At 38.1% G+C, this 27,236-nt stretch overlaps 1 protein-coding gene across 1 annotated transcript in view; it reads left to right on the top strand.

The window, feature by feature from the left end:
- Nucleotides 1–27,236, top strand: part of FYB2 (FYN binding protein 2) — a 160,162-nt gene that overhangs the window by 121,171 nt on the left and 11,755 nt on the right. Inside the window, exons 14-20 of the mRNA XM_049879373.1 lie at nucleotides 7,157–7,185; nucleotides 9,591–9,651; nucleotides 19,433–19,519; nucleotides 21,916–22,006; nucleotides 25,426–25,582; nucleotides 25,702–25,735; nucleotides 26,035–26,074. Coding sequence (XP_049735330.1) covers nucleotides 7,157–7,185; nucleotides 9,591–9,651; nucleotides 19,433–19,519; nucleotides 21,916–22,006; nucleotides 25,426–25,582; nucleotides 25,702–25,735; nucleotides 26,035–26,056 — 481 coding nt within the window. The 3' untranslated portion in view covers nucleotides 26,057–26,074. The remainder of the gene's footprint in view (nucleotides 1–7,156; nucleotides 7,186–9,590; nucleotides 9,652–19,432; nucleotides 19,520–21,915; nucleotides 22,007–25,425; nucleotides 25,583–25,701; nucleotides 25,736–26,034; nucleotides 26,075–27,236) is intronic.

Raw genomic sequence — 27,236 nt, 5'->3', positions numbered from 1 at the left:
TCAGCCATGATCCATCTGACATCAGCAATGATATTCTTCCTTCTATGTCCTCTTCTGAATCCAGCTTGAATTTCTGGCAGTTCCCTGTTAATATACTGCTGCAGCCACTTTTGAATGATCTTCAGCAAAATTTTACTTGCATGTGATGTTAATGACTTTTTTTAAATAATTTCCTCATTTAGTTGCATCCCTTTCTTGGGAATAGGCATAACTATGAATCTCTTCCAGTCAGTTGATCAGGTAGCTGTCTTCCATATTTCTTGGCATAGACAAGTGAGCACTTCCAGCGCTGCATCTGTTTGTTGAAACATCTCAACTGGTATTCCATCAATTCCTGGAACCTTGTTTTTTGCCAATGCCTTCAATGCATCTGGGATTTTGTCCTTCAGTACCATCAGTTCCTAATCATATGCTTCCTCCTGAAATGGATGAATGTCGACCAATTCTTTTCGGTCTACAGACTCTGTGTACTCCTTCCATCTTGTTTAGTTGCTTCCTGCCTTGTTTAATATTTTTCCTGTCGAATCCTTCAATATTGCGATTTTTTTTTTTAGTTCTTTCAGCTTGAGAAATGCCAAGCATGTTCTTCCTTTTTGGTTTTCTATTTTCAGGTTTTTAGTCATATCATTATAATACTTTCCTTTGTCTTCTCAAGCAACCCTTGGAAATCTTCTGTTCAGCTCTTTTACTTCATCATTTCTTCCTTTTGCTTTAGCTACTTGACATTCAAGAGCAAGTTTCAGAGTCTCTTCTGACATCCATTTTTGTCTTTTCTTTCTTTCCTGTCTTTTTAATGACCTCTTGCTTTCTTCATGTATGATGTCCTTGATGTCATTCCACAACTCATCTGGTCGTCAGTCATTAGTGTTCAGTGCATCAAAACTATTCTTGAAATGGCCTGTAAATTCAGGTGGAGTATGCTCAAGTTTGTACTTTGGCTTTCGTGGACTGGTTCTTCAGTTTCAACTTGAACTTGCATATGAGCAAGTTCAGCTCCTGGCCTTGTTCTGACTGATGATACTGAGCTTTTCCATCATCTCTTTCCACAGATGCAGTCAGTTTGATTCCTGTGTATTCCGTCTGGTGAGGTCCACACATATAGTTGCCGTTTATGTTGTTGAAAAAAGTATTTGCAATGAAGAAGTCATTGGTCTTGCAAAATTCTATCATGCAATCTCCAGCAACGCTTCTATCACCAAGGCCTTATATTCCAACTACCAGTCCTTCTGTTTCCAACCTTTGCCAATTACCAGTAATTATCAATGCATACTGATTGCATGTTTGATCAATTTCAGACTGCAGAAGTTGGTAAAAATCTTCAATTTCTTCATCTTTGGCCTTAGTGGTTGGTGTGTAAATTTGATAATAGTTATATTAACTGGCCTTCCTTGTAAGTGTATGGATATTATCCTCTCACTGACAGCGCTGTACTTCAGGATAGATCTTGAAATGTTTTTTTTTGATGATGAATGCAATACCATTCTTCTTCAAGCTGTCATTCCCAGCATAGTAGACCATGTGATTGTCTGATTCAAAATGGCCAATACCAGTCCATTTCAGCTCACTAATGCCTAGGATATCAATGTTTATGCATTCCTCTTCATTTTTTGACAATTTCCAGTTTTCCTACATTCATACTTCATACATTCCATGTTCCAGTTATTAATGGATGTTTGTAGCTGTTTCATCTCATTTTGAGTCATGCCACATCAGAAAATGAAGGTCCTGAAAGCTTGACTCCATCCATGTCATTAAGGTCAACTCTACTCTGAGGACTCTACTCTACTTTCTCAGTCATATTTTGAGTGCCTTCCAACCTGAGGGGCTCATCTTCTGGCACTATATCAGACAGTGTTCCACTGCTATTAATAAGGTTTTCACTGTCTAAGTCTTTTCAGAAGTAGACTTCCCAGTTGATCTTCCTTGTCTGCCTTAGTCTGGAAGCTCAGCTGAAAAATTGTCTGCCGTGAGTGACCCTGCTGGTGTTTGAATACTGGTGGCATAGCTTCCAGCATCACAGCAACATGCAAGCCCCCACAGTTTGACAAACTGGCAGACGCATGAGGGATTTGCATACTAGAAGGTGGGAATTTAATCCCACAAAAATTCAGGCACCTGCCACCTCAGTGAAATTTCTAGGAGTCCACTGGTGTGGGGCATGTCGAGATATTCATTCTAAAGTAAAGGGAAAGTTATTGCATCTGGCTCCTCCCACAACTAAAAAAGAGGCACAATGCGTAGTCAGCCTCTTTGGATTTTGGAGGCAGTATATTCCTCATTTGGGCATGCCACTCTGGCCTATTTATCAAGTGACTCGAAAAGCTTCTAGTTTTGAGTAGGGCCCAGAAAAAGACAAGGCTTTGCAACAGGTTAAGGCTACCGTGCAAGCCACTCTGCCCCTTGGGCCATATGATCTGGCTGATCCAGTGGTGCTAGAAGTGTCAGTGCAGATAGAGATGCTGTATGGAGTCTCTGGCTGGCCCCTATTAGTGGATCATAGCACAGGCCCTTAGGATTTTGGGGCAAAACCCTGCCATCCTCTTCAGATAACTACTCTCCTTTTGAGAAACAGCTTTTGGCTTGTTATTGGGCCTTAGTAGAGAATGAATACTTAACCATGGGACACCAAGTCACTCTGCGGCCTGAGCTGCCCATCATGAATTGGGTGTTGTCTGACCCACAGATTCATAAAGTTGGACATGCACAGCAGCACTCCATCATTAAATGGAAGTGGTATATACGAGATCAGGCCGAAGCAGGACCTGAAGGCAAAAGTAAGTTGCATGAGGAAGTGGTCCAAATGCCCATGGTCTCTACTCCTGTCACATTACTTCCATCTCCCAGTCGGCACCTATGGTCTCATGGGGAGTTTCTTAGGATCAGTTGACTGAGGAAGAGAAAACTCATGCCTGGTTTACAGACAGTTCTGTGCAATATGCAGGCACCACACAGAAGTGGACAGTGGCAACATGACAGCCCCTATCTAGGACCTCCCTGAAGGACAGTGGTGCAGGGAAAGCCTCCCAAAGGGAAGAACTTTGAGCAGTGCACCTGGTTGTTCACTTTGCTTGGAAGGAGAAATGGCCGGATGTGCAACTGTATACTGATTCATGGGCTGTGGCTATGGTTTGGCTGGATGGTCAGGGTCTTGGAAGGAATATGATTGGAAAATTGGAGACAAGGAGGAATGGGAAAGAGGTATGTGGATAGACCTCTCTGAATGGACCAAAGAAGTGAAGATATTTGTGTCTGATATGAATGCTCACCGAAGGGTGACCTAAGCAGAGGACGATTTTAACAATCAAGTGGATAGGATGACACGTTCTGTAGAAACCACTCATCCTCTTTTCCCCAGCTACTCCCATCATTGCTCAGTGGGCTCATGAACAAAGTGCCCATGGTGGCAAGGATAGAGGTTATGCATAGGCTCAGCAACAAGAACTTCCACTCACCAAGGCTGGCTTGGCTACAGCCATTGCTGAGTGCCCAATCTGCCAGCAGCAGAGACCAACACTGAGTCCCCAGTATGGCACCATCCCTCAAGGTGATCAGCCAGCAACCTGGTGGCCAGTCGATTACATTAGACCACTTCCATCACGGATGGGAAGGACAGCGTTTTGTTCTTACTGGAATAGACACTAACTCTGGATGTGGATTTGCCTTCTCTGCACACAATGCTTCTGCCAGAACTACCATCCATGGACTTACAGAGTGCCTTATCCACCATTATAGCATCCCACACAGCATCACCTTGGATCGAGGGACTAACTTCACAGCAAATGAAATGCAGCAATGGGCCCATGCTCATGGAATTCACTGGTCTTACCATGTTCCCCATCATCCTGAAGCAGCTGGTTTGATAAAATGATGGAATGGCCTTCTAAAAACACAATTACAGTGCCAGCTAAGTGGCAATACCTTGCAGGGTTGGGACAGTGTTCTCCAGGAGGCTGTATATTCTGTAAACCAGCATCCAATATATGGTGTTGTGTCTCCCATAGCCATGATTCATGGGTCTATGAATCAAAGGCTGGAAATGGGAGTGGCACCACTCACTACTACCCATAGTTACCCACTGGCAGGATTTTTGCTTCCTGTCCCTGCAATGTTATGCTCTGCAGGTCTAGAAGTCTTATTTCCAAAGAGAAGAATGATTCCACCTCCATGGAGACACATCACTGATTCCATTGAACTGGAAGCTAAGAATGCCACCTCGTCAGTTTGGGCTCCTTATGCCTCTGAATCAATAGGCAAAGAAGAGAGTTACCATACTGGCTAGTGTGATGATCCTGATTCCCAAGAGGAAATCTTATTGATATTACACAATGGAGGTGAAGAAGAGTATGTCTAGAATCCAGGAGATCTCTTAGGAAGTCTCTTACTACTACCATGTCCTGTGATTAAAGTCAATGGAAAACTATAGCAACCCAACTCTGACATGACTACTAATAGACCAAACCATTCAGGAATGAAGGTTTAGGTCACCCCACCAGGCAAAGAACCATGACCAGCTGAAGTGCTTGCTGAGGGCAAAGGGAATATGGAATGGGTGGTGTAAATAGATAGTTCTAAATACCAGTTCTGACCACATGACCAGATGCAGAAACAAGGACTGTAATTGTTTTAAGTATTTCTGCTTTGTATGTGTGCATTAGATATTTTTGTTTTCTTCACTTATAAGATGTAAACAGGGCTAGTGCATTTTTGGTTGTATGTGTGTTCATTCTATCATGTTAGGTGCAAGTAAGACTTTATAATTATCCTTATTCAGAGATTATGGTTTAAGGAGATGTGTACAGGTGCCAGGTTGACAAGGGGTGGACTGTAATGGTTATGGTTGTATATCAACTTGGCTGGGCCATGATTCTCAGTGGTTTGGCAGTCATATGACGTTGTGTTGTGATCACTTCCAGGATGGCATCTGCTGTAAGTAGCAAATCAGTTAAAAGGGAGTTTCCTTGGGCGTGTGGCCTGGATCAAATATCAGTAAACATTCTGGCAAGGCTCATGGGATCCTGCTCACACTGGATCCTGCAGGGAAACCCTGGTGGCTTAGTGGTTAAGTGCTATGGCTGCTAAACAAAGGGTCGGCAGTTCGAATCCTCCAGGCGCTCCTTGGAAACTCTATGGGGCAGTTCTACTCTATCCTATAGGGTTGCTATGAGTCAAAATTGACTTGACGGCACTGGGTTTGGTTTTGGATCCTGCAGCTGGTTCCTGTTAGTCTGACCTCTGGTTCTTTGGACTTGAGCTAGCAGCTTACCTGTGATCTCTTGCCTGCTGATCTTGGGATTCATCAATCTTCGCAGCCTGTAAGCAAGAGCCCTGCTCTCTGACCTGCCAATCTTGGGTTTGTCAACCCCTGCAGCTACATGAATCAGAAGGCTATATCCTGATCCACGGACTTGGGATGTTCTAGCCTCTATAACTGCATGAGTCATTTCCTTGATATAAATCTCTCTCTATATATATATATTTATACACTTTACTGGTTTTAATTCTCTAGAGAACCCAGCGTTAAGACAAATGGAAAACCAACCCCCACCTCATGCCCTCCCTGTTCCCCTTACTCTGCTCAATTTTTGTCTATTGCACTTATGATCATATATTTTTTATATGATATACCATTTATTTCCATACTATTATGGCTTTTAGGACAAATATCAAATTTCTTTCTATTTTTTTCTATGTATCTCACTCCACTAGACCGTAACTCCATTTTGACTGTATTGCCTGCTGCTGTATCTCCAGCCCCTAGAACAGTGCCTGGTATATAGTAGGCACTCAATAAATATCTGTTGAATGAATAAATAATCTAGAGGAAGGAAGTATTGTGAATTTAAATTTAAAGAGAATCTATCAGCACTCTGACTCAATTTAAAACGGAATAAAGGATTGGTGTTAAGAATACCTTCCTAGGTCAAATGACCCTTGAGCAGAGATCCAAAGGGTAAGTGCTAACCAGGTGATGACGGCAGGGAGTATACTAAGTACTTCACATGTGTTCCAGCTAATTCTCACACTAGCTCATTGAAGTAGAAACTTGTGCCGCCATTTTACAGATGAAAAAACTGAGGCTTCAAAGTTATGTGATTTGCTCAGGGGCACGTAGTGGGTAAGTGGCAGAACTGAGAGACAGTTTCAGCTCTGCCTGACTCCAATAACCAAGTTCTCTCTTCTACCCCATCCTGCATATTACAGCCTAACAACACTCAGTCTCCTCTTATAGACAGTAACAGCAAAGGTCATAGAATGGCATGTCAGTCCCAGGCACATTCACTTGGTATGCTCATTCAATCTTAACGGTAACCCTATAAGATTGGTGCTGGATTAGCTGTAGAAATAAAAAAATGGAGACTTTAAGGTTAGCTAATTTTCCCTAAGGTGCTGTTCCTCTGGACATTCCTATATTATATTCTTATCATAGAGTATTATATTAGTTTATTTTTGGTCTTCCTCACTAAGCCTCAAGCTGCTTCAGGGCAAAAACCATGTCTGATCATTTTACATACCCAGTACATTGCCTTGGTCCATGGTGATGCTCCAAAAATACCTGTAGGACTGAACTTAAAATAATGTTAAAATACATGGGGTTTTTCCTGCCACATCACACTTCCTTCCATGTGATCTCCTTAACTGTGAGATTCGAAGAACACCCAACCATCTACCTGGGCCAAATATTCTCTCCCACTTAGTAATTTACCATTTTCTCTTTCTACCTGGTCGGGAATCCTCACCTTAACTCATTCCTTTCATTTAGATATCAGAGGCAGGGTGCATTGTCTCCAGAGGGTCCCTCTTAATTAATCTTTAGGTTTGTTCTCACTCATCAATACTTACCCCACACGGGATGTATCTCACTAGCTAATTGGCATCTAGGATTATGTGGATGGAGAAAGGTAGGGTTGTGGGGCAGCCTGAGGTTGTCAAGTTAGGAAGAGGGGGTATGGGCAGTTACTGGGGGTAAGCCAGCCCATCAAAGGACAGTGTAGGGAGGGTGATCAGAACAAAGCTACAGGAGAGGTTTGCTTTCCCTAAAAGCACATGTCTGTATTGAGACACCAAGTAATCAATATGTTATTTGAGATGTATCAACTAATCTGTCTGGACATGGCTTTTTTTCCCTAACACTTTCATGTCTTTTGCCAATCAACAGTGAATTTTCCATCTCGCTGCCTGATTTAGGTAAGTGGCATTTGCTTGTTGCTGGCACAGTATTACTAAGAATTGGTATATTCGGAGGTAGGGAAAGAGAAATGGTCATCCTCCCTGCTTCCCACATTTAATGAAGAATTGATACATCAAAATAAAGATATATTATTTCATGACAGTATTTCTTACTTTAGGGAAGACAAATAACGTTTCTCGAGTGCCTATTATATACCAGGTCCTGTGGTAGATGCATTCCTCTTAAAAACCCAGAGAAATAGATGTTGATGTTGTTAGGTGCTTTCGAGTCCGTTCCAACTCATAGCTGCCCTATGTACAAAAGAATGAAGCAGTGCCCAGTCCTGCACCATCCTCACAATCATTGATATGTTTGAGTGCATTGTTGCAGCCACTGTGTCAATACATCTTGTTGAGGGTCTTCCTCATTTTCACTGACCCTCTACTTTACTAAGCATGATGTCTTTCTCCAGAGACTGGTCCCTCCTGATAACATGTCCAAAGTATGTGAGATGAAGTCTCGATATCCTCGCTTCTAAGGAGTATTCTGGCTGAACTTCTTCCTAGACAGATTTGTTCATTCTTCTGGCAGTCCATGGCGTATATTCAGTATTCTTCACCAACACCATAATTCAAAGGCATCAATTTTTCTTTGATCTTCCTTATTCATCATCCAGCTTTTGCATGCATATTAGGTGATTGAAAATACCATGGCTTGGGTCAGGTGCACCTTAGACCCTTTTTAGGGAGGCTCTAGGACTCACAGACTGTACAGGTAGTCCCTGACTTACAATGTATTCAAGTTAGGACAAACCACACTTATGACTGTCAGTTTTTTTTTTATAAAAACCAAAAACCAAACCTGTTCCCGCTGAGGCAATTCTGACTCATAGCAACCCTATAGGACAGAGTAGTACTGCCCCATAGGGATTCCAAGGAGCGACTGGTGGATTCGAACTGCTGACCTTTTGGCTCTTAACCACTACGCCACCATCATTTCCATATGTACTATATACAATGTTAAAATATATCTTTATAGGTAATGTTTCCAACCCCCAAAGACAAATAAAGATCAGATTTATACAGATACTGATTTAAAAAAAAAAAAAAGGTAATAATAATGAAAACCAAAAAAAAAAAAAAAAAAAATGGGACATTCGACTTATGTCAGAACCGATTTACCACGGAGTCGTAGGAAGAGAACCCCATCCTAAGTCAGGGACTACCTGTATTTGAGTGATCTGGGATTTTTACCCAAGCCTGTCTGATTACAAAGTCCACGCTTTTCACATTAAACCACATAGTCTCTTGAAGGATTTGATAGCCAGGTCACCCTAATTAAGATATAGTAAGTTCAACATGATCATGTTGCACAGTAATTGAATCAAGGGTAGATCATCCGAATATTGTTTGCTTTGCCATTAAAACAGTAGTGCATAAATTAGCATAGCACTTGACACGTAGTATGATCTCAATACATGTTTAGTAAATGGAATTTGTCAGTAAAAGAGGGCCATGTGTTTCTTTGTCAGTTTTTGTTTATGGGCTCCACCCATGGTGGCTACTTTGATTTCATTCTGCCTTGGCAATTCAAATGTACATTATATTCCACAAATGAGCTTGTTGAGCTACATAACAAAAATTATATGTACCTGATAAAAATCACAAGTCTCCCAATATATACTTGGCATGTGTTTAAAAAAAAAATAATAAAACCACTTTGAATAGACATGCATTGTACCTCATTCAAAGTTAATGGTATTGGAAAACAATTAAAGCAATGTTAATGCTTATGAATAATTATGCCAGAAGGTTTCAAACTTGTTCAAGGGCTGAATTACCCCCAAAATGGAATTCTATATAGAGCATGAGGGAATATGGATATTCTAAATTTAAAATGCCTACTTATGATTATGTACTAAGCCACATTCCATTTTATGCAAGAGTATCATACAGGAGCAGTTGTTAACGGTTTGAAATAAAAATTATGGAAAAAAAAAAGATCAACCTTAATCTTCTATTAAATTGTTTTTCCCTTGGGGATTAAGAAAAGTCTCTCCTATTCTGGCAGTGTAACATCTTTGTCCAGTTCCAGGAAGATGGGAACCTGGTCTAAAAATGATTCTTTTAGCAACTGAGGTTTTTCTAGAAATCTGCATAAAATTGATATAAATATATATATGTGTATGTTTGATATACTCGGACATCTCACTATGTTTTTAATCCTCAACTGAATTTCTTCCTAAATGAAGAATCTTTTTGTTCTTTGATCCTTCCAGCCTATCTGTATTTATGATTAGATTTTAGTAAAACAGGCTTGGGGATGCACCTGGATATTTAGGTGATTGTGTATAATTTGGAAGGCTGGGGATTTTATAAACCATACCCGCTAATGAACTATTTCAATCCTATCTTGATCCCAGAATTTAGGTCTCAGGAAGTTATAATCTATGATGACGTGGACATTCCTGAAAGAAAGTCAAAGTAAGTCAATTTAGCTCACTGATCATCCCCACTAATGTTTAACCCATTTCCTGATGCTTTGTTAAATACGGTTGGAGGGCTATCTCTTCAAGATCCTTAGAGATTGGACGAAAAGTCAACCTGTGATTTTCCGCCCTCTAAGAGGGGAAAAAAAACCGATGACATAGATAATACAACAATGGTAGGTGATTCAAAAGTCACTGGAGCTTTGGAATCAGTTTTTGTTGCTTATCATTGGATCTAATAGAGTTGGAACTCATTTCAACACAACAAACATTTATTTAGTAGCCTCCTACATCCAAGGCAACACTGGGGATAACAAACACCGTTTGACAGAACTTCCGTTCTCAAGGACTAAATGACTATAATCTATCAAAAAAGAAGCCATCCTTAAACTCAGTGTCCCCTCTCCATGTTACCAGTCCTTTGCTTCTCAACCAAATGGCTAAAAATAAAGATCTCCTCTACTCATCTTCCACTTACCTTCCCAGCTCGCTGCAATTAAATTTCTGTTCCTATCATACCAGTTTATCGTAACATTTGTCAGTTTGTTGTACTGTGGGGCTTTTGTATTGCTGTGATACTGGTAGCTTTGCCGCCAGTATTTCAAATACCACCCTTGGTGGACAGATTTCAGCAGAGCTTCCAGACTAAGAGAGACTAGGAAGAAGGACCTGAAAGTCTACTTCTGAAAAAATTGGCTATAGTGAAAACCTTATCAACAGCTGTGGAAGATTGTCTGATATACTGCCAGAAGATGAGCCCCTCAAAATGCGACTCGGGAAGAGTTGCCTCCTCAAAGTAGAGTCTACCTTAATGACATGGATGGAGTTAAATTTTCAGGACCTTCATCTGCTGATGTAGCATGACACAAAATGAGAAGAAACACTGCAAATATCCATTAATAATTGGAACATGGAATGTACAAAGTATGAATCTAGGAAAATTGGAAGTAGTCAAAAATGAAGTGGAATGAATAAACATCGATACCCTAGGCACTAGTGAGCTGAATGGACTGGTGTTGGCCATTTTGAATCAGACAATCATATGGTCTATTATGCAGGGAATGACAGATTGAAGAAAAATGGTATCGCATTCACTATAAAAAAGAAAATTTCAGGATCTATCCTGAAGTACAACACTGTCAGTGACAGGATAATATCATGCCTACAAGGAAGACCAGTTAATATAATATCCAAATTTGCACACCAGCCACTAAGGACAAAGATGAAGAAATCGAAGATTTTTACCAACTTCTGCAGTCCAAAATTGATCAAACATGCAATCAAGATGCACTGATAATTACTGGCAATTGGAATGTGAAAGTTGGAAACAAGGATTGGTAGCTGGAAAATATGGCCTTGGTGATAGAAATGATGCCAGAGATCCCATGATAGAATTTTGCAAGCCCAATGACTTCTTCATTGCAAATACCTTTTTCGACAACATAAACAGCGACGATACACATGGACCTCACCAGATGGTACAGTGATTCTGTGTATTCTTTCTGTCTTCTTTTGATGCTTCCTGCATTGTTTAATATTTTCCCCATAGAAATCATTCCATGTTGCAACTCAAGTCTTGAGTTTTTTCTTCAGTTCTTTCAGCTTGAAAAATACCCAGCACGTTCTTCCCTTTTGGTTTTCTATCTCCAGGTCTTTGCACATTTCATTATAATACTTTGTTTTCTCAAGCCACCCTTTGAAACCTTCTGTTCAGTTCTTTTACCTCATCATTTCTTCCTTTCACTTTAGCTACTCTACATCCAAGAGCAACGTTCAGAGTCTCTTCTGACATTCATTTTGGTCTTTTCTTTCTTTCCTGTCTCTTTAATGACCTCTTGATTTCTTAATGTATGATGTCCTTGATGTCATTCCACAACTCATCTGCTCTTCAGTCATTAGTGTTCAATGTGTCTAATCTATTCTTAAGATGGTCTCTAAATTCAGGTGGGATACACTCAAGGTCATACTTTGGCTCTTATGGACTTGTTCTAATTTTCTTCAACTTGAACTTGTATATGAACAATCGATGGTCTGTTCCAACGTCAGCCCCCCGGCTTTGTTCTGACTGATGATATTGAGCTTTTCCATCTCTCTTTTCATAGATGTAGTCGGCTAGGTGGGATATACTCAAGGTCATACTTTGGCTCTCACGGACTTGTTCTAATTTTCTTCAACCTCAACTTGAACTTGCATATGAGCAATTCATGGTCTGTTCCAAAACTGGCCCCTGGCCTTGTTCTTACTGATGATATTGAGCTTCTCCATCTCTCTTTTCATAATGTAGTCACCCAACCAACTGGAAGAGATCCACATTTGTACCCATTCCAAAGAAAGGTGATCCAACCAAATGTGGAAATTATTGAACAATATCATTAATACCACACACAAGTAAAATTTTGCTGAAGATCATTCAAAAGCAGTTGCAGCAATACATCAACAAGGAACAGCCAGAAATTCAAATTGGATTCAGAAGAGGACACGGAACAAGGGACATCTTTGCTGATGCCAGACGGATTATGACTGAATGCAGAGAATACCAGAAAGATGCTTACCTGTGTTTTATTGACTATGCAAAGGCATTCAACTGTGCAGATCATAACAAATTATGAATAACATTGTGAAGAATAGGAATTCCAGAACACTTAATTGTGCTCATGCGGAACCTGTGCATAGACCAAGAGGCAGTCATTCGAACAGAACAAGGTGGTACTGCGTGGTTTAAAGTCAGGAAAGATGTGCTTCAGGGTTGTGTCCTGTATGCTCAGCAAACAATCCAAGAAGCTGGACTATATGAAGCAGAATGGGGCATCAGGGTTGGAGGAAGACTCATTAACAACAACCTGGAATATGCAAATGACACAACCTTGCTTGCTGAAAGTGAAGAGGACTTTAAACCACTTAGAGAGGAAGATCAGCGACCACAGCCTTCAGTATGGATTACATTTCAACATAAAGAAAACAAAAATCCTCACAACTGGACCAATAAGGAACATCGTGATAAACTTAGAAGACTGAAATTGTCAAGGATTTCATTTTACTTGGATCCACAATCAACGCCCATTGAAGGAGCAGTCAAGAAATCAAACAACATATTGCATTGGGCAAATCTGCTGCAAGAGACTTCTTTAAAGTGTTAAAAAGCAAAGATGTCACTTGAAGGACTAAAGTATGCCTGACCCAAGCCATGGTATTTTCAATTGCCTCACATATGCATGTGAAAGCTGGACAAAAATAAGGAAGACTGAAGAAGAATTGAAGCCTTTGAATGATGGTGTTGGTGAAGAACACTGAATATACCACGGACTGCCAGAAGAAGGAACAAATCTCTCTTGGAAGTACAGCCAGAACGCTCATTAGAAGCAAGGATGGTGAGACTTTGTGTCACACACTTTGGACATATTACCAGAAGGGACCAGTCTCTGGTGAGGGACATGATGTTTCATAAAGTAGAGGGTCAGTGAAAAAAAGGAAGACTGCCCACAAGATTGATTGACACAGTGGCTGCAACAGCGGGTTCAAGCTTAACAAAGGTTGTGAGGATGGCGCAGGACCGGGCACTGTTTCATTCTGTTGTACGGGGGGTCACTATGAGCTGGAACCAACTTGATGGCACCTCACAACAACAACGTAATACCAGTAAAATTACTTTGGTAAGGTCATTAATTACTTTTTGTTAAATCCAATGGATACTTTATCTTACTTGACTTCTCTGAAATATCTTAAATGTTGACTATGCCATTCTTCTAAGGAAAAAAATATTTTTTGCCTAGACTTCCATGTTGTCATTATCTCTAATTCCTCATCTTTGGCTGCTTTTCCTAAATTTTTTTTGTGATTTCTAATTCCACTATTGATCTCTTAAATATTATGTGTACCTTATATTTGGTATGTCACTTCCCTTCTATTATTCCTTCATAAGATCTTCTAGAATGATCTCATCCAGACCCAGGGCTTCAATTATAATTATTGGCGATGATATAAAAAATTGCATTTTGAAATCAGATTTCTCTTCTGAAAGCTAATAAGCCTGATGGATAGCTCAATCTGAAAGTCCACAGACAACTGAAACTCAGAATGCCCATAATAATACATCTGTTCAACCCACCCCATCCAAATCTTGTCTCTTTCCTCTAATCTTTATGTTTAGTGATTGTTTTGATAAACACAAGTAACCTAAATTCAAGTAGTGGGTTCAAACTGCCAGCCTTTCGATTAGCAGTGGAGTGTTTAGCCATTTTGCCATCAGGGCTGCTTCCGTCCCCACTCCACAGCCACAATTCAGGCATCATTGTTCCTCAACTGAATTACTATAACAGCTCCTTAAGTTGCTGTCTCACTTCCATTTCAGTTTATTCTCCAATCTTTCTAAAGTACAAATGTCATCATGTCACAAAACCTACCATCTTAAAAATGCTTAGTGGTTATCCATTGCCCAACAGAATGAAATACAAACTGTCTAGGAAGACGTGAAATTCGTTCATGATCCAGCCACTTGACAAACTCTCCACTTCGCCTCACTCTCCTGCCCACTCACCTACCATTTTTATGTTCCATCCATCCTCAGCTCCTTGAATTCAACAAGCTGTCCAGCATTCTTAAATCTTGTTGCAACTTCATTAGTTCATTCAACAAATAATCTATTGAGCATGTACTATGGGGCAGGCACTGTGCTAGGTGTTGCATATAAATCAGTAAACAACATAGATGTAGTTCCTACTCCTGGCTGATTGAAGAGGCAAATAAATGAGTGAAAAAATAAATCTGTAGTTGGACATTAGAATGTAGTTGCTTTGAAACAGGCTATTTTGAAAGAAGGTGGATATAGGGTATATGTGTTGGGAGGGAGTTGAAACTCATTTTAGGGTAGATAGCTGGGGAAGAACTCTCCAAGGAGGTGAGAATTAAACTAAGAATGAAAGAATGGTTCTACCTGTAACATACTTTGGCATGCTTTTTGCCTGCTTAACTACTATTTTATCCCTCATGATTTAAAACTGAACTTAGATTTTACCTTCTCTAAGAAGTCCTCTCTGATCTTACCTATTTGAGATAAGCACCCCTTTTTTTTTTAGAATTCCTGCTTTTCATGCGGGAGACCCAGCTTCAATTCCTGACCAATGCACCTCATCCACAGCCACCAACATGTCACTAGAGAACTGTGTTGCTGTGGTGCTGAACAGGTTTCAGCAGAGCTTCTAGACTAAGACAGACTAGGAAGAAAGGCCCTGAGATCATTTTTCTCATAGTTGTAATGGCCTGTTTTCTTGCCTGTCTTCTCCCTTAAACTGGAAACTTCCTGAGATAGGGACTGTGACTTTCAGATCTGTATCATCTGGCCTGATACTAAAACATAGTTTGTTAAATCAGTTAACAAAGAATAACCTGCTATAAAAATGTGCAAAATAATCTGGAAGCTTAGTATAGGTGGCCATTTCTCTTGTATAGGGGATCAGAACAGTCTCTGTGACAAGTTGAAACAGGAAGGATAAGGTAAGATTTTGACAGGTAGAGACTGGGGAGCAAGAGAAAGGGAAGGTGTTAAGGTGGGTAACAACCAGTGTAAATGGAAAACATGTGTGTCTGGGACATTTCATTGGACCATAAGGCATGTGATCAGGAAAGAGGGTGTTACAAGCTGGAAATGTAATTTGGCATGAGATGGAGGAGGGCCTTGGAATATCAAGCTACAGTTAAGAATGAATACTTTTTCTTAAAAATAAATTATATAATACTTGTAAAAATCAAAAGAAAACATGAAACATATGTAAGTTGTAAAGCATAATTTTTTTAAAAAAATCCCCCTGAAACCATCATTCAACTTAAGAACTAGAACATAACCAATACCTTGCCCTCTCTTCCTTGTGCACCTCCCCCTTCCTATCTTGCTGCCTTTCCCCAAAGGTAACCCCTCTCCTAAATTTTATGCTTTTCATTTCCTTGTTTTAAAAAAATATTTAATCAAACACAGATGATATATATATATATATTTATATATATATATATTTATATATATATATATAGTCTCATTTGAGGTTTGAGTATTATAAAACTGGTATCATGCTATACATAGAATTCTGCAATTTCCTTTTTTCTCACATAAAATCCATCATTTTTTTCCATTGTAACTTATGCATTTTTACTGTTCTATAATATCCCATTGTATGCATATACCAGAGTTTATTTATCCGTTCTCCTGTTGGTCAGCATTTGGGTACTTTCTAATTTTTTGCACTTGTGAACAACACTGCTACAAATTTTCTTATCATGTCTCCTGTGAACATGTGCAAAAAATTCCTAGGAGATCTACTTAGAAGGAGAAAGAAACACTGAGTTGTAGGGAATGCAAATTCATAATAAAATGGCAAATAATTGAGATAAATGAGTTGAAATCTCACATTAGAATACTAGATTTGTCAGTTTCTTTGAGAGGTTCTATCAATTTTTGTTTCATTTATTTTGAGGCTCTTTTATTAGTTGCATACAAATTTAAAAGCATCTTCTATGAATTTAATGTTTTTTGTTATGTGGTAGCTATCTTTACCCCTGCTGCTACTAATAACAAAAAATAATTAATACTTACATATCTCTTACTATGTTCCAGGCACTGTTTCATGCATTTAATATATATTAATTCATTCACTCTTCCAACAATTTTATGAAGTATATACTATTAGTTGGAATTGACTTGATGGCAGCGGATTTGGTTTTATACTATTATTATACCAATTTATCCAAGAGAGACTGAGATACAGCGGTTAAGTAACTTGCCCAAGCTCACACAGATAGTAAGTGGTGGAACCCGGATTCAAGCCTAAGCAATTGGGCTCCTGAGTATTCTCTTTACTCCTACACTATGCTGTATCTCCTACCGATGCTCTTGTTTTAAAGTCCAATTTGCCTGATGCTCATGTACCTACCAGACCTTTCTTTTACTATTTCCCTAGTATACATTTTTAGTCCTTTAATTTTCTATTTTCCATATTCTCATTCACTGCATCTCATATAAACAGCATAGCTCAATTTGGCTTTTTTAAAAAGCCCATCTGACAATCTGTCTTAACCCCTACCTTGCCCTTGACCTAAGATTCAGTCTTCTGAAATACTGTGGTGCTACTAGCACTTTCCTCAGAACAAAATTGCCTTTTGTGCTCACATGTTGCTCGTTGCTCTCTTGTGGTTTCAGCTTATTTTATGGGGGCTGTCAGGACACTGCATGCAGCACTTACTCTAAGTGTAACAATCTGTTTAGAAAGACTTATTTTTATCCAGGATCTCATTGTTTTGTAGAGCCTTCCAGAATATTCTTCTACCCTATTGCCAAATAAGGAAGTCCAGAAGAACTCTGAGCAAGAGGGAATATAATCAGAGCTGAACTTCACAAAGAGTGATCAGGCTCTTCTGCAGAATGTTTTGGAAGGGAGGCACGAAGTAGGATATATGTTAGCTAGAATACTGTTATAATCGCTCAGGTGAAAGATGATGAAAATGTGATCAAAACTAGTGAAGGAAATGGAAAAGAGAAGCTGTTTCAGAGAGGACCTTAAATGGATTTTATTATAAAATTGTGAAATCCTGTGGTAAAATCCATGCCCTCATCTTCATCTCTATAGCCAGGTCCTAATATAGCACTTAAGCCATGGTAGGTGCTCAAGGAATATTTTATGAAAAAATGGTGACCACCAAATCACTTAGCTCTATCAAAATCTGACAAATTTCTTTATTGTGTATATAGCAAGTCTTCTGTGGTTTGGCCTCAGAGACACCAATCAGTAAAGGCATTTGTGGCAGATGGAACAGGTAGCAGAAGTTGAAATGAGAAGAAAAAGGAAAGATAATATCTGAGTTTTTGTAGCTTGGCTTGTTTGCATGTAATGTCTTGATAGGTATTAGATTAAAAAGTAGCCTAAACAGCTCTTGATTAAATTGTTTCTAGATGATCCAGATCTCTACTTTTTATTTTCCTTTTATTCATGAGCGTATCTCTCAGAATCAGCAAGGGAAGAGGAGAAGCATCTTGAAAAGGACACTGGAATAGCAGTTAGACAACCAGCTTCTACTTCTACAGCTGATTAACAGTAGGACCTGGGCCATATTATCTTACTTGCTTTTCTGAATCTTAGTTTCTAAGCTGTGAAATGGTGATAGCAATTCCTATCCTGCCAAATCCACTAAGCTCTCTAAGTAGATCCCTAGAAAGGCTAAAATAAGTTGACAAAGAGGCAAATAATTGACCTATGGCTAACATGGGTGTAAACTAGTATGACTTTTCTGAAAGAAAATCCAGAATGCCCATACCTTTTACTTAACCCAGTAATTTCACTAAAGGGAATCTTTTCTAGAGAAAAAATAAAGGAAAATTGTAGAAATTCATGCACAGAAATGTCTATCTCAGGGTTATTTATAAAAGAAAGATGTTTAACACAACCTAAATGGTCAAAGGTACAGAAGCAGGCTAGGTATATTATAGGCTACTACTCAACAGACTGAATATACAGTGAATAGTTTCCAATGACATGGAGAAGTGCTGACACTGTAATGACAATTGAAAAATAGCAGAATGCAAAACCATATGTGCACTATTATCTCAATTTAGTTTTTAAAAGTGCTTAGACAAATGTTTATAAGGAAACCTGGATGTCTTTGAGTGGTTAGATGATGCTATTTTGTCTTTGTTCTCCTACTTCTTCCAACTTTTAAAATAATCGGCATATTATTTTATATTCAGTAAAAAAAAAAATGGCTTTGAACCGGTTCATTCCAATTCAAACCCTGCTGAGAATTTGCCTTTCCACTCCAGATATACTGAATCAGAATCTACATTTTAACAAGATTCCCCGGTGATTTTTATATATAATAAATTTTGAGAACCACTGTGGTTCTCCGAATTGGTACCTAATCAGGAGCATTAGCATAGATTGGGAACTTGTTAGAAATGCAAATTCTGTATATCAATGATGGACATATTGGTAACTGTGATTCTAAGAGAAGAAATATTTTTGAAATAGCAGGTGTGGTGAAAGACTATAGACTTTGGAGTCAGATAAACTGGGTTCAAAGCTACCAACTATTTTTGTGACCATGATAAGTTACCTAGCTCTCTGATCATTTTCTCTTTGATGAAATTTTATAAATTACTATTTTAAAGGATTGTTGAAATGCTTACTGTGAATATCAAATTAGTTAACATATGTAAAATGCCTAGCACAAGACCTGATACACAGTGCTCAAGAAATATTAGTACCTTCTATAATACCTTCTCCCCTCCCTGCATCCTCCTCTGCCCAGGTGCTCTAGTGCTAAGCACTAGTTGATTCAGTCTTGTCCCACAGCAAAGGTTGGCATTATTATTCTCATTTTAGAGGTGAAGTAACTGAGGTTCAGAAAGGGAAAGAAGTGTGATTCTGAACAAGTTGATTTCTTGCTTATGGTTTCAAATTTGGATCATCATAGACCAGAGGTCAGCAAACTATGGCCTGTGGTTCAAATTCAGCCCACTATCTGTTTTTGTAAATAAGATTTTACACAACAGCCATACTCGTTTGTTGACATATTGTCTATGGTTGCTTTTGCACAGCAATAGCAGAACTGAGTAGCTAGGAGAGACAGTATGACCTGCAAAGCCTAAATATTATCCAGCCCTTGCAGCAGACTCTCAAAATATAAGTAACTTTTTATTTTTTTGGTAAAACACATGCAGACACACAAAGTGTTGGTGATTCTATAAATGTTTAATAGTTTGGGCTTAATTTACTTGCTCAAAATATTTTTCTCCTCAGAGAAGAAGATAAACTGAAAACTTGGAAGACCAAGTTTTTGATACCAAAGGAAAACAAAGGGAAAAAATCTGCTGAAGAATCAGAAAGGTAGGAAGACAGATGCACTTAAATTACAGCTTATTTGCTGCAATTTTACCTCTTACTACCTGTATAATAAACCTGTATAAGGAGTATAAATTCACCTTAGGCAAGTCATTAACTTTGATTCTCAGTTTCCTCATCTGCAAAATGAGAATAACAACACCTACATCATGGTACAGCTGAGAGAATGAAAAGAGACAAAGAATCTGGAAATCTAAAGCGCCATATACATCTGTCTTCATTGTCCCTAGTTGTGGTGTGGGGAAGATTTCAAGTTAGCCCTCACCAAACAATGTAACGCCGCGGCTTTTAGGCTATGAGAACTTATTCCCTATAGGAAAGAACTTAAATACAATTCTCCAACTAGAACTGAAATGAAACTCTGAGAAAAGAGAAACTAGTTACCGTATAGAAAGACTGATTTCCCTACAATTCTAGTTATGAGTAAAATCAATGTTAGAACTAAGAAAAGAATGTCTTCTTGACTCACCCTTCATTCATGTGATTCAAGTTCCCTGCTGCTGTTGGGGCAGGTGATGCTTTTATACTGTCTCAGATGATTAGTGTTCTATGCACCATTGTTCTCCTCAATTACTAGGATATGGGGCAGGATCTGATATGTTTTGTTTAACAAATGTCTTGGGGGAAATCCTTGTCTAAATAGTCACTGAGCTGTGACCACTGCATGGTAGTCTGTCTGGTCTAGGAAACCTGTCTAGAAAAGTCTTATTGGGGCACACCAAAAGAAATCAGACATCATTCTGTGCCAAATCCAAGCTCAGAGGATAGTATAGGATGGCCCTTCCCTTCAGTTTGTTTTCTTTGGGTTCAGACTCAATGTAATTTATTTTTCCAAAGATGGAACTTTTTTTTTTTCACTAGAAATGCAACTTTCCACCTTAAGCTTCTAGTAGTTGAATTCTTCATTCTTTTACATAATTTTACATGCTTTTGCAGAGCATAGCAAAACAGAATTCCAAGAAAGAAACATCAGTGAAATTTTAAACCAAAAAGAAAAGCTTTTTAGTATTTTGATGAGTGCAATTGATTATTTTCAGGAAACAATTTTCTAGTGCTGATTTCTTAACAACAACAACAAAAAACTTTTATTCTAAACTGAGTAAACTTGAATATGTGGTAAATTTTGAGGCTATCATTATTCCTGTAGATTGATATATCAATTTCTCTATGCTGTTTGTTCCTTATTAACTGGTTTCTACCATAAGTTATTCTACCAATAGGTAAGAAATACTTTCTATATTAATGTGAAAAATCTTATTATCCTTGTATTAATCAAAAATGATGACAAGTTCTAAGAGAAGTTAGGCAAGGGTGTCCCAGGTATGAAGGCATGGAAAGGGTAGCCCACGGAAGACATCGCATGTAGACTTTGTATGTGTTGAGAAAAGTTCAGCTGAATAAGCTAGAAAGGTAGACTGGGGTCAGAGTGTAAAAACCCCTGTGTACCATGCCAAGGAATTTAGACTTTATCTTATAGGTAGTAGAGAGCCACTGAAAGGTTTTAAGCCAGAGAGGGGCAAGATCAACTAAATTTTAGAAAGGTGACCCTAGAGGCAGATATGGCGGTTGATTAGAAGAGACAAGAGAAAGACGCATTCCAGGCAAGAAGTGGTGATAGCCTGAAATATGGCAGTGGCTGTAGTCTTAGACAGAAGGAAACAGATGTAGAAGACACTCTGAATAAAAGCGACAGGGTTTAGTGGTTTCTTTTCTTCTGCCAATACATTAAACTGCTACAAGGCCGCACCAAACCCCATGGGACCAGCAGGAGGGAGGAAAAGGGAAGAGTCTAAGAGTATAATCAGCTTGTGCTGTAGGGTTATTCACTTTTATGTGCTGAAATTCTTGCACATGTCTCGTGGCATCTTCTTTATTTTCTTAATTCTGTCTTCCAAAATCACTAGCAAATAGAACAGTTCTTTAATGGGAGTTACATATATTTGTGATTCCCCAATTAGGTTAGAAAAGTTATCAGAAAACTACAAAATGTTAGTCCCTTCTCTGTACTTGCTATTTTCTGTTTAATTAATCTGGAGGTAAATGGAAAGATTTGTAAATTTACTTAATTTTTTTTTTAACGATGTAATTATTCTTGAGTCTGATCCATGGAAGTTTCTTATTTACTTCAAATTATTTGACTGATTTTAATTTATTCCACATTATTATCCTGCAATCAAAATACATATTTTTTTAATTATGGGGTTAAAGTAATTGGTATTACTTACCCTGTTCAGTTATTTGGCAATCTCTGCTCTAGCGAATATGAATATATATATGTATAATTATACCTGAATTTATCCTGAAGTAAAATAATTTCATAGACTTAGAAACTTAGAATTTTAATAAAGTACATTTAACCTTACCTGCATATTTTTTGCTAGTTTATCTCCTAGAAATTTCTTCAGATTCAAGAAGCAAAACTTAGAAAAGAAAATGCATAGAGAAGAAAAACTTTTTAGAGAAAGATTTGAGGTATGTTCACATCTGACAGTAAAAAACAGCAATATTAACTATTTTTAAAGATTCTCTAAGTGTGCTGTGCCTCGGCCTCTCTGAGGTAAAGATAGGATCTTTGGCTAAAAAAATGATACCTTACTTTGATTTTTTTTCAGATACATTTCTATATTACCATGACTTTGTATATGCTATTTCTTCTGCCCAGGTTTCAAAAGTTGTTCTTTAAGGCTCAATTCAAGTAGAGCCCTAACTCTCCCAGGAAAATTACTCTCAGCATATTTTATATATTTATAATGCATATATCGTATATAAAAAAAAAAACCTGTTGCCATCAAGTCGATTCTGACTCATAGTGACCCTACAGGACAGAGTAGAACTACCCCATAGAGTTCCCATAGGATTCTAATTGCAGGCCTTTTGATTAGCAGCTGAGCTCTTAACCACTTTGCCACTAAGGCTCCGTATCTTATATAAACCAGTTGTCATCAATTTTGATGTGTGTGTGTGTGTCTGTGCGTGTATCCTAAACTATACTCTTGAGTCTCTTTTGAAGAAGAAATCCTGTCTCATTCAAGTTCGTTCCCCAGCTCCCATCAGTAGTGTTCAGTAATGAATGAATGAGAAAACAAGCATACAAAAGAGTAACCATACAGCCAAAAGAAGCAACATCTGAAGTTCCATGTCACTAATTGTCCATAGAGCACTTTTCCATTATTCCAAAGTTCAAATGACCCTCCCTTTTGAGATGCTGGGACTGAATCTTGACAATTGAACAAGAGCTTTTTAAATGGAGAAAAGAATCAAGGATATACCAAAAATGGTTAACAGCCCTAGTAAATACCTAAACCTATGAAACAGCATGACAAGGATAGAGGTGGAAGTCCGTTCAAAGGACAGAACTATGAGCAGCTTTTTGCCAAAGCACAAAGTGCAAGGCAAAGAGTAGCAGGGGATGAAACCAGGAAAATGAGCAAGAGTCATGACATGAAGAGCTTTATATACTGTTAAGAAGCCTAAACTTTACCCATTTGACAACGGGAGACTTTTGAAAAGACTTGCAAAACTTCCTGATTAAAGAAATGGCCCTTCCAGAGCTAAGTGCTAGCTTATCACAAAACACTGACATTATTGTAATTATATGTTCATTGTATTAAACTATGAGCTCCTAGAGGACAAGGGTTATCTTATTTATCTTCATATGTCCCTTGCAGAGCAGAATAAGACTAACACTTTCTAAACACTGAACTAAAATAGGAATGTACTCAAATCCCTTATTAAAAAAAAAAAATCCAAATCCATTGCCATCGAGTCGATTCCGACACATAGTGACCCTATGGGACACAGCAGAATTGCCCCATGGTGTTTCCAAGGAGCCTGGTGGATTCTAACTGTTGACCTTTTGGTTAGCAGCCATAGCTCTTAACCACTATGCCAGCAGGGTTTTCAAATCCCTTATAATCATTAATAACTCCTATTGAGACAAAAACTGGTTAGGGTTGCTATATCTAGAAGTTATGAAATGAAATGATCTCCAAACCATGATGTTATTTGAATAGTTGAAAAATGATTAATACAGCAAACCAAAAAAAAAGCCAAACCCGGTGCCATCGAGTCAATACTGACTCATAGCAACCCTAAAGCAACTACTGGTTAAAAAGACCCCTACATCCATCTGCTGGTTTTTCCCCCATTGTATTTGTGACTATATCATATGGAAGAAATTCCATTTCCCATAATGTATGATTCCATTCTTCCACATTACCTGTGGTGGGTTTTCTTGATATGCCATTTGAAAAACTACATCATTTCAATAATTTTTATTCAGCTCAAATCACGAAATATTTATTGGGTACCTCACTAGTACCAGGCACTGAGGATACAAAATAAATGACCCTCCATAATGAACAGTAGGCTTATTAAATGCTGTAACAGAAGTATATACAAAGTGCAGTTGGAATAGTAAATTATACATGGTAGTCATAAAAATCTTCATGCAAAATCATAAAAGAAGGGTATTTCAGGCACAGGAAACAGCATGGGCAATGGCATGGAAGAATGAACAGTGCCTGGTGTGTTCAAGGATTATCATATAGCTTGATGTTGCTTCAACAAAGGGGTCAGAGATGAGGGAATGGGAAACGACAGTATGCAAAGGATCTTGAATGCCAAGCTTAGAAATGTGTATCTTATCATGAAAGCAACAGAGAATTTTTAGAACTTTATAAATAGGAGGGTGACCTAATCAGACTTGTATTTTAAAGAAATCACTGTGGTTCCAGAGTGAACAATGGCCTGGAAAGGGCAAGAAGACCAGTTAGGAAGCTATAATACTTTGTTTAAAAAAAACCCAAACAAACCCACTGCCATTCAGTCGATTCTGACTCATAGCGACCCTATAAGACAGAGTAGAACTGCCGCATAGTTTCCAAGGAGCACCTGGTGGATGTGAACTGCCGACCTTTTGGTTAGCAGCTGTAGCTCTTAACCACTATGCCAGGTGAAAAGAATTATCTACCTTGTGGATCAGATCCCATTTGATGTAGGGTGATTTTATAATTTATCCTCCAAATTTAGGACACTTCTGAAAGTAAAAGAAGGCACTCTTAATCATCATAATAATTACTTGTAAATAAAGACAATAATTGTAAACAGACTGTCCTAGGCAAAGACAGATGTTTGGTCACCCTAATTTTGTGGAGTAGACATCTGGAAATACAATCTAGATATTCTGGAACTGTTTTTTTTTTTTTCTTTTCCTGGCCAATAGATTTTAATACATTAGAAGGTGATATACCTGTAGATGTATAGGCAAGCTAGATTATTACACAGAAGAATACTCCCTGAGATCATAAATTGACTTTCTCATCAGTTGTTTCATGAATGCCTCCTCCTGACCACAAAAGGAGAGTGGGAATTGCCCCATACACCCCATTACCAGTATTTTTAAGTATACGTGCTATCAACACATATAAGCATATATACGCCTACCCAGAAAGGTAGGGTAGAAAGACAATGCCATGTAGAAATGGTGGGTATGAAAGAACATTATAAACTCTTGGTTTGGTGGTCACTTTATTATTGTAAAAGTTAACATACCATCCATGGTAATTAATTTATACCCACACATTACAGCCTTCTCACCCACTGAGATTCATTCTAGCACAATTAGATAATGGGTGTGAAAACATTCTGAAAAGTATAATCATATCAAATGTAAGATGGTGGCATTTTACTATTATTCCCTTAAATTACATTCCTTTCACTGTATACCTTGCCATTATTTTCTGTTCCCTTGGATGTTATTTAACCAATCAATATCTAGCATCTTGGGTTTATTCTGAGGTAACTTTATTATGGCCTCCATTAATTTTGTTATAATGGAAAATAATAAAAAAACACGTAAGCATGGTCTGATTAGTTATTTCTCATTTCAGTATGACAAAGAGATTACTGTTATCAACACAGCAGTGGCATGTTCCAGTAATTCAAGAAAGGGCATATTTGATTTGCCAATAACCCCTGGAGAAGAACTGGAAGTCATTGATATTACTGAACAGAATCTAGTGATATGTCGCAATTCTGAAGGCAAATGTAAGCTTATTGTCCTACCACTCACAAAATTGCAATCATTGCTAAAAAAAAAAAAAAAAAAACTTAAAGCATTCTCTCCATAGCTTTCAGATTAGTAATAGTAAGTTTTGTTTTTATAGATGGACATGTGCTAATTGAACATCTAGATTTCAAGTAAGTGGTTTGATTTTATACTTCACATCATGGGTTCTAAATATTTAATACATAGTTGCATACGTCAGTCTCAAGGGAAGACTAGACTAATGAATTTATTGAAATTCATGGAACATTTTGAAAATTAGATATGCAGTGCTTTATAAGGAAGGATCCCTGGTGGTGCGACAGAGCATATTTATAAACATTTTAAACAAGCATAAAAACATTAAATAGGCTAAGAAATTCCATAGAAAGCTCCTACTCATAACTCCATTAGCCTATAGTTCCAAATGCATGTGTATTTTTCTCTTTTTCAGGCATCAAGGCTGGTCACCTTAAGAAGACCAACACCAAACGGTATGGGCTTCACACGTAAGAACTAGTTCTAAGGTCTTAGTCCTGTCTCACATCAGTTTCAGTGTCAATGCCAAAACGAGACAGTGAAGTCTGTGCAAACTTTTCACTTGAAATTTAGGAGAGAAAAACAAAAACAAATCCTCCACATTTAGATGTTGGTTTTACTCCTCAAAGGTTATCTTTCAATGCCTTTTTCAATATCTATTTCACTGCTGGTTTTAGAGAATGTGAAACTGTGTGTTAGCATTTAAGCACTTGTTTAATGGGCCATATCCCAAGTTAGAAATCATGCCTTATGGCGCCGAGTCAGCTGTACAGATGCTTTGCTTCTAATATTAGTACACTATTGTTTGAATTTCTCTAGATGATGTTGTGCATTTAAATTGGGTACAATTCTGAACAGTAAATAGTGTAACTACAGTCTTTTAAATATGCAAATTCAAGATAAAATCTTAAAATAATTATGGCTTAGTCTTTAAAAACCAACATATAATAAGTATCCTGCTTTATCACAAAAATAATATCAGGAAAAAATGCTGCTCAACATTGGTTTCTTTTGGCAATAGTTTGCTAAATAGTTTCCTAAATTCATCCAATATCATTTTAAGGAGTGCCTAACTACAGTTAACAAAATCTAAATAGTGTATATGCTGTATCACTTTAAAACATCCTGTTACTCAAAATAAGGAAAATTGCCACTGTTTTGCCAATACCTGAACACCTAGGTATTCAAATAGAATTCATATGTATTTTCATGACAGTAAAGAAAAAATTAAAAAACTGAGCTATAAATAACATTTATTCTATTTTTAAAATACACAATGATGAGATAAATTCTACATGCACATTGAACTGTTGTTAAAAATTTTAAGTGGCTTCTTCAACACTAAAAACTGAAGAATTTTGCTCAGTTCTTAAACCCAAACCAAACCCACTGCCATCGAGTTGATTCCAACCCATAGCAACCCTACAGGACAGAGCAGAACTGCCCCATGTGGTTTCCAAGGAGTGCCTGGTAGATTCAAACTGCTGAGTTTCTGGTTAGTAGCCATAACTCTTAACCACTACGCCATCAGGGCTTCCAGAGTAGGATGCCACATAGGGTTTCTAAGGAGTGGCTGATGGATTCGAACTGCCGAAGTTTTGGTTAGAAGGCAAACTC

The sequence above is a fragment of the Elephas maximus genome, chromosome 3 (assembly GCF_024166365.1).
Source record: "Elephas maximus indicus isolate mEleMax1 chromosome 3, mEleMax1 primary haplotype, whole genome shotgun sequence".
NCBI lineage: Eukaryota > Metazoa > Chordata > Mammalia > Proboscidea > Elephantidae > Elephas > Elephas maximus.
The sequence above is the reverse complement of the archived record's forward strand: the minus strand, read 5'-3'. Positions and strand labels throughout refer to the sequence as shown.